Here is a 10,959-nt window from a genome sequence, read left to right on the forward strand (position 1 = left end):
TGATAGAAGATCATATAATATTTAGATTGCACATAATTTTATATAGAAAAATAAGTTATTTCGTCTCCTCTCCTCTCCTCCAAAATCGATCACCTCATTAGTCATTACTATAAGATAGGTTGTAATTCTGTTTGTAATTCTGTTTCAAGGGTAAGCATAATGTCATTCAATTCTGTTTGTAATTCTGTATGGCTTACTGAACATAGACCGATCCATAATTACAATGTGTTCAATTTTTCAGTTACTGGAATTAACTTCACATCAGTTGGTGGTTGACATTATGTGTAGGGGCCGAGGTTCGAATTCTAAATTTCTCACTTCTCCACACATAATGTAAGTAAATCTAACCATTGGGCTACCTAACAAAAAAAAAATTCACTACATATCAAAAGAAATACTTGTATAGTCACAAGCCTAAAAAAAATTATTTAGGCACACACATAACAATACATATTATTTAATTATTTATTTCAAAAATACATATTTTTAGATTCTTTTCTATTTTACCTTTTTCAATTTGTGTGAGTGTGTCCAAATAATTCATATTTAGGGTTGAGACAACACAAGTGTCCCTCAAATATCAGACAATCTTTTTTTTTTTTTTTGGTAGATAGACGAAATGGCAAAGCCATTATAAACTCACACACACACAAGTGGAGGTACCGGGGTTCGAACCCCGGTCATGGCATCCGGCCTAACAATTTCGGCATTTTGCCAGTTGAGCTAGGACTTATGGATATCAGACAATCTTTTCTACTCCATATAAATAAGAGGTAAAGAAATGCTACCAACACACATTTTAACAAGTACTTTTTAAAAACATTCTCTTTGATTGCTTAAAATTCACATGCGTGTTAAAATGTGTGTTGCTAGCATTCAACATAAGAGGTATGTTATTTGAACAACCATTTTAAGATAACTTATGGAACATCCCAAAGATATATAAGAAAATATAGCTATTGAGCCAGAAACCAAAATAATAGAAAGTAAAAACACAACAAGAATATGAGAGATAATTGTCCAACATAATCGTACAAATATCACTTCTCTATAAACACTAGTGTGTTAATAGGAGTAATTTTGGTATCAAAATGTGAGGCTGAGTGTCACTATAGTCCAATGGTATAAAAAATGAGAAGGGTGCCTCTAGTGTAGTTTGTATTAGGAGTTTCTTAGACCAAAGTGACCAAGAGAAGATGCATTTAAGAATGAAGAGTTTTGCTAACGAGTGCCATGATGACATATTAAGGATTTTAAATTAAGAAACTATTCATTGAAAAAGTCTAATGCTTCAATTTATGATGTATTGAATGCACAAGTTTCTATAAAAATTTAATATCTAAAGTCTTTAAAGAGTGCCCTAAAAACTCTCGTCGTTAGCATTTTCCTCTGGTCACATTTATAAGTAAAAAACATTTTTTTAGATATATTGAATAATCAATGTATCCAGTCACATTTATAGGTCAGATACATTAATTATTCAATGTACCTAAAAAACAGTTTTTTGCTTATAAATGTGACCGAAATGAGTATTTCATAGTCAAAATGATAATTAATTAAGGTTTTGTCTAATGTGCACAACTAAAATGATCTTGCACCATGCACACATGTGTTTTTGCCATTTGATCAATATGTTCCATAATATATTATTTTATTTAATAAAATTTATTGATTCAACGGTGAAATATTTTCATTGCTGCATGAGTACAATAGTAGAATATATTTTTGGGTAATGTTAACCAATGCCTCCGAAGCATGTATTGCATTGGAGAAGTAAATATAGTATGTATTGCATTGGAAATTGTGTTGTCAATCACTTAAAAGTCAATAAAGTGTCTTTTTTAAATTAAAATTTTCATTTTATTGTTTTATATTTTTAAGAAAAATGTTAAAGAGTGTCCTTAGGGCATTGGTTAATAGGACAAATTTAGAAACGTTATATTGAAAAATGGTGAAAAATGATAGATTTGACTTTTTAAAAGTTAAAAAATTGCTGAATTCAATGCAAACTTACCATTTTTAATTTTCTTAACTTTAGGGCACTAGTTAGCATAACCCTAATTTTAATAGAAAAAAAGGATATGACTAAATGGTTGTTAATAGCACGCTGTCAAAGGTTTCTTGTTGAAGCCGTCAAACCAACCAAACATTATCACTTCCAAATTCCATCCTTAAATTCAATCTGTAGTAATCCATGGACTGCCTCAGCTTCACATCACTGCCTTTTACACTGTCATAAATTATATATTGCTTGTAAAATGCTCACACCAAGTCAATGGTTTTATCATCTCATTCTTTCAACAAAAAAAAATCATCTCATTAATTTTACATTATTCCATTGTATTGTACTATTTGTTTCTTTAATATGGTAACAAAAAATACATTTGTTGCTTAATCATCATCTATACAAGTTAGTTCATAAATTATGAAACTTGTATTATGTACTACTATATCTAAATATGATGTGCTTTTTAAAATTCAAAACTAAAATTGTAAAAAAAAAATTCGTAGAGAAACTGACAATGTGATTGTCTAAAGAAAAATTCATTGATGTTTTATCTCTTATTATTTTTGTGGTCATTTTATAGTGTAAATCATTGATACCATATGCTATAATCTATATGGTAATTTATATTTAAAATTATAGACAATATCAATTTATTTTTGATCAAAATAAATGTTAAATCAAATTACTGTAGTAGCTGGGTAATGTCCCTGTAACTTGTGTTACACATTATATTTCCTAATCAGTTTGTTAATCTTATTATGTCACTGAGATCCAATTGCCAATATGTCAATTCAAGGGTATTTATATTTTGTCTTTAAGAAATTAGTTATTATAATATCCAATTCCCAAACATTCTTTCAGCAATACCATCATGTATCAATACTGTGTAACTGAAATTGCATTGGCAGTCTTTTCAATTCCAATCACACTTTCTAATGCTTTGTCTTGAATCTAAGTTTTGTATTTCCATTTCTACACTATTTATTTGAGGTTTTTTTGAAGGAGATAATTTTGTAGGTTACTTAGCATTTTATTATATATTTGATATTTTGAAGAATTGAAATAATAACATCATAAATGATCGTATATAACATTTCAATCGCACTTAATTTTTTTTAAAATTTTTTTAGCTTCCTTAATTTAAAAAGGAAAAATAGGTTATTTTCTCTCATCTCCTCCAAAATCGAGCACCTCATTAGTCATTACTATAAGACGGGACTTCATGACATGTTGAGGATGCAAGCATAGACTTATCTAAAAAAATTAGGGTTTTGCTAAAAAGTGTCTTAAAACATTGTTTAAGAAAATCATAGATAGAAATATTCTCTTGAAAACATAAGTCAAATATATGAAAAAGTAATGATCATACATGCAAAAGTTACTACCATTAATTGCTTAAACTATGTCTCAAAGGCACTTGTTAACATTTCCAAAAAACTACTATACGATCTAAACCTTAAACAAATTTACCCGGTCGAACATACTAAATTTGAGTTTAACTCTCAATCTTTGACCATATGTGTCAACCCATGTTGGTATTGTATTTCAATTTCTACTATAGAATACTTATACATATTTTCCTTCCTTGAATATGAAATTGAAGGTTCATCTTATTGAACGTGGAACAGTTGGAGAGAGTCATTTTCATTTCCACAGCAAGAGAGAGACATGCACTCATGAAGACTAAAATAAATGGCCATAAGGTTGTTAACAACAAGCTTTCAAATGTTTCTTCTTGAAGCCGTCAACAAGGAAAAGAGACTGTGGCTGAATTTGATTTGGTCTTGTTTTAAGGGTAAGCAGAATGTCATCCAATTTGTTTGGTTATGAATCCAAAATCAAACCTACTACAAGGCACATAATGCTTGTAGTTGAAGTTGTGGGGTATCCATGACCATGATAAAACCTTCAACAAGACTTTAACAAAATTAGTAAACTTCTCTCATTTCAATTTGACAATGGAAAACACAACATTTAACTGAACATGATTACGAAGTCTCAACTATAACACAAACACTTGGTAGTAAACAATTCTAGCTCATCCTCTCATTAATTAGTGGTCTCACTCTTTCTTGTTGTATTAAAAAAAATGAAAATTAGTCTCGATATGTTGATGAGAAATCTTTTAGAAATCGTGGTTGGACCTAACACAGCTCTATAAAACTGGCTTATGATATGAGGATTGCCCCCACTTATAAACATATTGTCGTACCATCTTCTATCTAATGTTGGACTCTTAACACACCCCTCACGACCAACACTATTGGGTTTGGTTCGTGGACATAAATGATGTATAGCAGAAATCTGATAAGAGGTGGCCTAATGAATTTTGAAGAAGCTCTAATATCATCTTAGAAATCATGGTTAGACCTAACACGCCCCACAAAACTGGCATGTGAGGTGAGGATTATCACCACTTATAAACACATTGTCGGACCATCTTTCATTTCCTTTTCTATTTTGAATACCTACTAATCACAAAATATTTATTTTTGCACAATATCACTACTAAAAAAACAAAAATTAGTGAGGGAAATTTAGTGAGGGAAAACATGAAATCCCTCTCTAATTCCATCACTAAATTTTGCGACCAAGGAATTTGTGAGGAATTTTATGTTTTCCGTCACAAATTTTCCTCCATAATTTTGCTTTTCCTAGTAGTGAATTTTGTAATACTATAATAACTAATTCCATAAATCTATGACCGCCCAACCAAATCTAAAAATTTCTTTATCTTATTATTAATCAAAAATTTCGTATATAGCTAGAACGACCCTCACAAATTGCAAAAACTAATTTGTTAATATTCAACGTGAGACTCTTAACAATATGTTTGTTTATAAAGAAAGTGAAAATTAATTTTTTATAATATAAAATATATGTTTGAATATCAATATTATTATTTTTCTTCCTACATTATTCTCAAACTTCATCTTGTATTTGGCTTATATTCAATTGTGAACTCATTTTTATTATCAAATTCCTCATTTTGGTCCATTTGTTTCATTTTTTCACTAATTTGGTCCCAAGTCCCTACACATGTTACTTTTTTCAAACCAACCAAACGTGTAATAAAAAGTGCACAAAACAAAATTCACAAAAATAATATACTTAAATTAAAATTCATAAGTTCCAAATGCTTTTGAGGGTGTAAAATTAAAATAGAATTTATCGTTTCGTTTAAAGATTAAAATAATCTATTATAAAAATAAAAAAAATAAAAACTCAAAAGCGAATGATATTGGATTGAGATTAATACTTGTAAATTGTAATATTAACTAGAAAGTACAATTAACACCCTCAAAAAGAAATTAGAAAGTACAATTAGAAGAAAAAGAAATTATCCAAGTCTTAACTCAATTGGAAAAATGTCGAAATTGTTAGGCCGGATACTATGACCGGAGTTCAAACCCCGGTACCGCCACTTATGTGTGTGAGTTTATAATAACTTTGTCATTTCGTCAATCTACCAAAAAAAAATAAAGAAATTAATATTGCATTAAAAATTGAAATCAACACTAAATTTCAAACTAAATTTTACAAATGTAACTCTTATTGTGGAATAAATAAAGTAGAGTTCCTTGGTCCTTTTTACGGTAATAGTTTAAAAAAACTATGGGTATTATTAAGAAAAGTGTTTGAAGTAATAAATTTGTCAAAAACATATGTTATTATTACTAAATTATCCTTTGTCTATAGAGATATTTAATGTTAACTTTTCCTTCAACTTTTAAAATTTTCAATCACTACTTTTGGTCCCTATTTTTAAGTTAATTTTTGTATTTTTTTAATGAAATTGTGCAGAAATGTGTAGAAGATTGTAAAAAATATTCCACCAAATAATTAGATTTTTTTTAACAAAACATAAATTAATCATGAATTTTTAACCGTCAAACATATAAAAATTCATATTAAATTCATGTTTTGTTAAAAAATTCTTATTTATTTTGGAGAGATTATTATAATATTATGAATTTTTCTGCAAAATTTTATTAAAAAATATGTATTCTACATATGAGTTTACTTTAAAATAGGGACCAAAAGTGAAGATGGGAAATTTTTGAGGGACTAAAAGTTGAAGAAACATTTTAGATGAACTAAAACGAAAAGTTTGTATATTTATAGGGACCAAAAACATATTTAACCCTTAATAATATTACTAAGAGGTGTATTTGAAAAGAGTAATAAATACATCTAGAAATTTGTAGATAGTCTTATATTTATATTTAGAGACAATTTTTTTTTTTTAAAGTAGTCTTATAAAAAAAAAAAAAAAAGTGACGGAGGGAGTAACTAAGATGGTAAGTGAAGAGGACAATAATTTCAAGTGAGCATAATTAGAACTTTCATATTATATGAAAAAACAACTGTTTAGTTAGCTATTAAGAACCAAAACTAATAGAAATTGAGTTTCATTAGTGTCACATAATAAATATTTGTCGAAAAGAACTGATATTTTCCATTGAAACTTGGTCATTCTGAAGTGCAAAATCAAAAGTTAATTAAAACTACCCATAATTTATTATGCATGTACATATAATACCAATCATTGATAGGCAAATGTTAGTAATGTTTGTAATCCTCTCAACAATCCTGGACTGCTAGATAATCAAAAGCAAAATAATGCATCTAAATGGCTAATACCTCGAGGTTCTTCACCCTCACCATGTCTCTCTTGCATTCCACATGACACATTAAACTAAAACTAAACAACACTGATTTAGCAAGGTAAATAATGATTCTCCAAAACCTTCAAAACCCGGGCATGGGGGTTGTTTTCCAACACTTCAACCGAAAGAGATAACTTCATACTTTAGAAACAAAGTGCAAGACAAATAATGTACGACAAAGAATAAACCGTCAATTTAGTCTTGAAAGCATCACTCTCTTAAATTTAGCCTCTAACATCCCTACAGCCAAGACTGGAGTGAAAAGTTTCATAAGCATTAGAGGCTACGTATTATTTTTATATATTATAGGGACTAAGTTGGAGAAAGAGTAATACTTTAGAGATTTCATTGAGGGCTTGTTCATAAAACAAATTACAATATGAAGTTTAATACTTCATCAGTCACCAAAAACCGGCAATGCAACTTGAGCTTCGTGGATGAGCTTCAGGAGTTCTATTTTATCCTTCGAAAGGAAGCAACACCTTTATTTAAGTCTCATAACATATGTTCAAGTTGGTCTTATTCTTCAGAAACTTTGTCCTTGAAGAAAGTATATGATAATATTATGTTATTTATACCATTCATTTTAGGATCATCCTCGATTTCCGGATCAATATAAAAGAATACCTACATACAAGAAACAAATAATCAAGATGCATGTATATTGTTACATACTCACCAGAATTCAGTTTGAAAAAACACTTATTACAGGCATGTCAATCTTCTCTCCGGGAAGCAGTCGCTGCTCCTCAAAACAGAAGCATTGTATTTTATTGAAGTAAACTCCAAGAAAATTTATGATTTGGCCATTTCATAAAATGGCTGCTTTAGGAGAGTTTTAGAAGTGAAGAATCCGGGGAAAACAAAATTAAAATAATTCTTCAAAGTCAAGCTCCTCTATTATTGCATATATAAGAGATCTCAAAGGACTTCCATTCCAACAGGAAGACTTATAAACTTGATAATATGTTCTTAGCTGAAAGACATGATTTTAATAAAGTGGGACTTTGTAATATATATACTTGCAAAAATCTCAGATTGTCATGGCAGATAGACCTGTGAAGCGAAGAGTTCAATGGCAACTTCTATTATACAATATAGAGTATTCTTCAGTAGTCAGTACCTTCATAGGAGTGACATTATATGTAGAAACACCGGTTATTGGAGTAGAACTTTGGTTTTCTACGGTATAAAATGCAAGGGCACTTTCTCCGGGCTTCACCCTAACCTGGTAGAGCAAATGAATAATGTTACATTACAATTCTCACTTTTCCCTCTTGGTATCAGGAGGTGTGTGCAACATCCAACTTTCTAAGTAATAACATGAAAAAATTTCATCTATAATTAGATTTAAAAAATACCATCCTCCCCCAAACAATTAGATTAAATTATGACAACCAAGCTTTTAGAGCAAAGCTAAGAACTTTAACTTGACCTTCAGTAGCCCTCTTTGAGTTGCGAGCAATAAGTTATCATGGACTGTTGTGAACTAATTTAATAGTTCCAAGATATAAAATTAAATTATATGATGGAAACGCAACATATTTGCAGTAAGGTTGAGGATACGTTGCATAAAGACAAACCTCTCTCTGCGTTGGAAGAAACTTCCATGGCATCCCATCCGATATATCAGCATTGAACTGTACCACGATTTCCCTGAAAAAAAAAGGTAGCTCATTAAGCATCAACCCATCACAACAAGGAAAAAAAAACTAGCTTCTAAAACACCGCACCCTAATTTAGGTTTATCGAATAATTCTTTGTCCGCATATATCTTACTGAATCATTGCTGAATTGTCTCCTGACATGCCAAAAGTAAAGTCCAATGGATGATAAATTATTGATAATAGGAATATGAAAAACGGTTCAGTGAAGGCCAGTTTTATGCAGCAAAATTTTCTAAGTGCAGTTAAAAACATAATTTTGTAGGTTAATCTTCCATTTTATAGTTTTTTATTCGAAGACTACTATCGTATATGATTGGAAATTGACCAATTTCTAATAACCACACATTCATCAAGCTGAAAAAATCAAAATAAATCCAATCACAAACCACTGGTATAAAGCTGACATCTAAGGGGTAAATATAACACCTTGAAGTGACTGTTTGATTGCTATCATGCCTTGCAATCTTTTCTTCAACACGCTGTAAAAATGTGAAATTTTCAAATAGCAATTAACAAATGAAAAATAAATTGCCAATGAATTTAACAAGAAAATAAACAACCACTGAAAACAAAGTCACACATACCTCACGCCTGGTAACAGTTCCATCATAGCTAGTTGCTTGGCAAAATGTCCGGTAAAGGGGAGGTGAAGCAAAAATTGTCAATACACCCATTCCAAAGGCCAAGCCTGTCAAGCACATACGCATCATTTTTGATTTTTTCTCCGTGGATGCATGATATGGGAAGTGTTGTAAACTTCGAACATTGTGTGAAGCAAAAGCCGAAGAGCGGTAACACTGATGGAATGACGCTGTACTCGATTCCTGCTTAAACCTTGACAACCGTGTTTTACAAGAGAAGTTATGCTGTAATCCTTTACTAGGATTAATTATGTTATAACCTAGTCCTTCAGGAATAATAGATTAGCCCCTGAATCAACAACAAAATTATATTCAAATAAAAACGCATTAAATTTGTGAGAAAATTTGTCATAGAGGCCTCCTCAGCTAGTAAAGTAAAAGTTCTTATTTCCTCAATACAAATTACAAATATACTTTGGAGCATTCCGTAGAGCAACATTGACTATAACCTACTAAAGAAAAAGAGTAACAAAAACTTAAGAAAGAACGTAAGCATCAAATTACCTGATTTCTGGGGAATTTCGCAAAGCCCTAAGGTATGGCGAGAGATGTGTTCTCCTACTTATACTAGACCATACCATGATTAGCAACAATGATTTCCCTACAATAACAGGACATTCATTACTATCTGCACCAAAAGAAATAAGTGTGTTGAGTCATAATTTCCATGCAGTATCACTGATTTCTCCTACACTAATTTGTTTATGGTAAAATCACAATTTCATTAACCAAACCAGAGAACATAGAACATTCATTACAAATAGATTTGTCACAATGTGTTGAAGCAAATAGATTCATCCACATATGACATAACACTATTCTAACCAAAAATGTCCAGCACCATTGAGGCATTTTAACAAACACCTTTTGTGCAAAGATGAAACAACAGAAACTTAAGCACAAAATTCAAAACAAAGCACACAAAATTGTTCTAAATTTTCTATTTTATCAATCGTGCAGCATTAGCGCGGAATCACGGTGTGGAAGAATTGAAATATCAAAAAAAAAAAAACAAAGGAAAAGAGGAAAACCTGATCGATTTCCTCACAGTTTCCGGCAGCCACGTGAACTTTCCGGCAATCTTTTTGTTTTCCGGCAAATTTGTCGTTTACAGAAGTTTTATTAATTGTTTTTTTTAGCTTAATTACACTTTTAGCCCCCTAAGTTTTCTAAAGTAGTGATTTTGGTCCCTTAAAAAAACAATTTTTTTCAGGCCCCCTAAGTTTACTTTATGTTGCAACTTTGGTCCCCTTGCCTAATTTGACCCTGTCAATCCTGACGTGGACGCCACGTGTGTAATATTTTAATTATTTTTGTATTTTGTAATTAAAAAAAATAAATAATAAATAAAAAAAATTTAGTGATTTTTTTTTGAAAAATAAATTTTTTCATTTTTAATTTTTGTAATAAAAAAATTGTAATTAATTTTTTTATTTGTAATAAGAAAAAAATTGTAATTAAAAAAAATTATTTTTATTTTTTTAATTAAAAAAACTTTTTTCTTTTTTAATTAAAAAAACAATATTTTTAATTAAAAAAATAATTTTTAATTACACATGTGGCGCCCACGTGTCCGTTGACGGGATCAAAATTGATGTGGGGGGCCAAAACTGCAACAGAAAGTAAACATATGAGACCTGAAAAGAGTTGTTTTTTTAGGAGGTCAAAATCACAACTTTTGAAAACTTAGGATACAAAAGGTGTAATTAAGCCTTTTTTTCATTAATAAATGATGAGCTTCTTCAAAAGGAAATGAATTGGGCTTGGTATTAGAAAAACGAAATATATTTGAAAAAGATAATTACTTTTTCCACCACGTGTTCTTCTCGTGTGTCCTAACAAATTTTTAAGAGTAACGGTTTATGTACAATCATTTGTTGACAAATTTTGTGACAACATTTTTTTCTCTCTTCTAACTGATCAAAAATAATTGAGGAGAAAAAGAAAGCGAGAGAGTAACATAAAGTGAGTGT

The 10,959-nt window shown here is 30.2% G+C and overlaps 1 protein-coding gene across 2 annotated transcripts; it reads right to left on the reverse strand.

Annotated features, from left to right (window-relative positions):
• Window positions 1-6,794: 6,794 nt before the first annotated feature.
• LOC11409713 (cytochrome c oxidase assembly protein COX11, mitochondrial) lies at window positions 6,795-10,164 on the reverse strand. Of its 2 annotated transcripts, XM_024779216.2 has the most exons (8): window positions 10,018-10,164; window positions 9,491-9,614; window positions 8,930-9,275; window positions 8,772-8,824; window positions 8,262-8,334; window positions 7,801-7,906; window positions 7,388-7,467; window positions 6,795-7,305 (listed from the first exon to the last, which is right to left on the reverse strand). In XM_024779216.2, the coding sequence occupies exons 3-8, from the start codon at window positions 9,053-9,055 to the stop codon at window positions 7,198-7,200; spliced, it is 546 nt and encodes a 181-aa protein (XP_024634984.1). In that variant the 5' UTR covers window positions 9,056-9,275; window positions 9,491-9,614; window positions 10,018-10,164; the 3' UTR covers window positions 6,795-7,197. The 2 variants fall into 2 exon arrangements, with proteins under 2 accessions (XP_024634984.1, XP_024634986.1); XM_024779218.2 differs by lacking the exon at window positions 7,388-7,467 and having other exon boundaries at window positions 7,802-7,906.
• Between the last annotated feature and the right edge of the window lie 795 nt (window positions 10,165-10,959).

Source organism: Medicago truncatula, chromosome 3 (assembly GCF_003473485.1).
Source record: "Medicago truncatula cultivar Jemalong A17 chromosome 3, MtrunA17r5.0-ANR, whole genome shotgun sequence".
Lineage (NCBI taxonomy): Eukaryota > Viridiplantae > Streptophyta > Magnoliopsida > Fabales > Fabaceae > Medicago > Medicago truncatula.

Coding starts and splice junctions, on each gene's coding strand:
- LOC11409713 (XM_024779216.2), bottom strand. CDS start 9,055: ATGATGCGTATGTGCTTGACAGGCTTGGCCTTTGGAATGGGTGTATTG. Junction 8,335..8,771: donor AATCAAACAGTCACTTCAAG/GTGTTATATTTA, acceptor TTTTTTTTTCAG/GGAAATCGTGGTACAGTTCA. Junction 7,306..7,387: donor GAGAGAAGATTGACATGCCT/GTAATAAGTGTT, acceptor TCTTGTATGTAG/GTATTCTTTTATATTGATCC.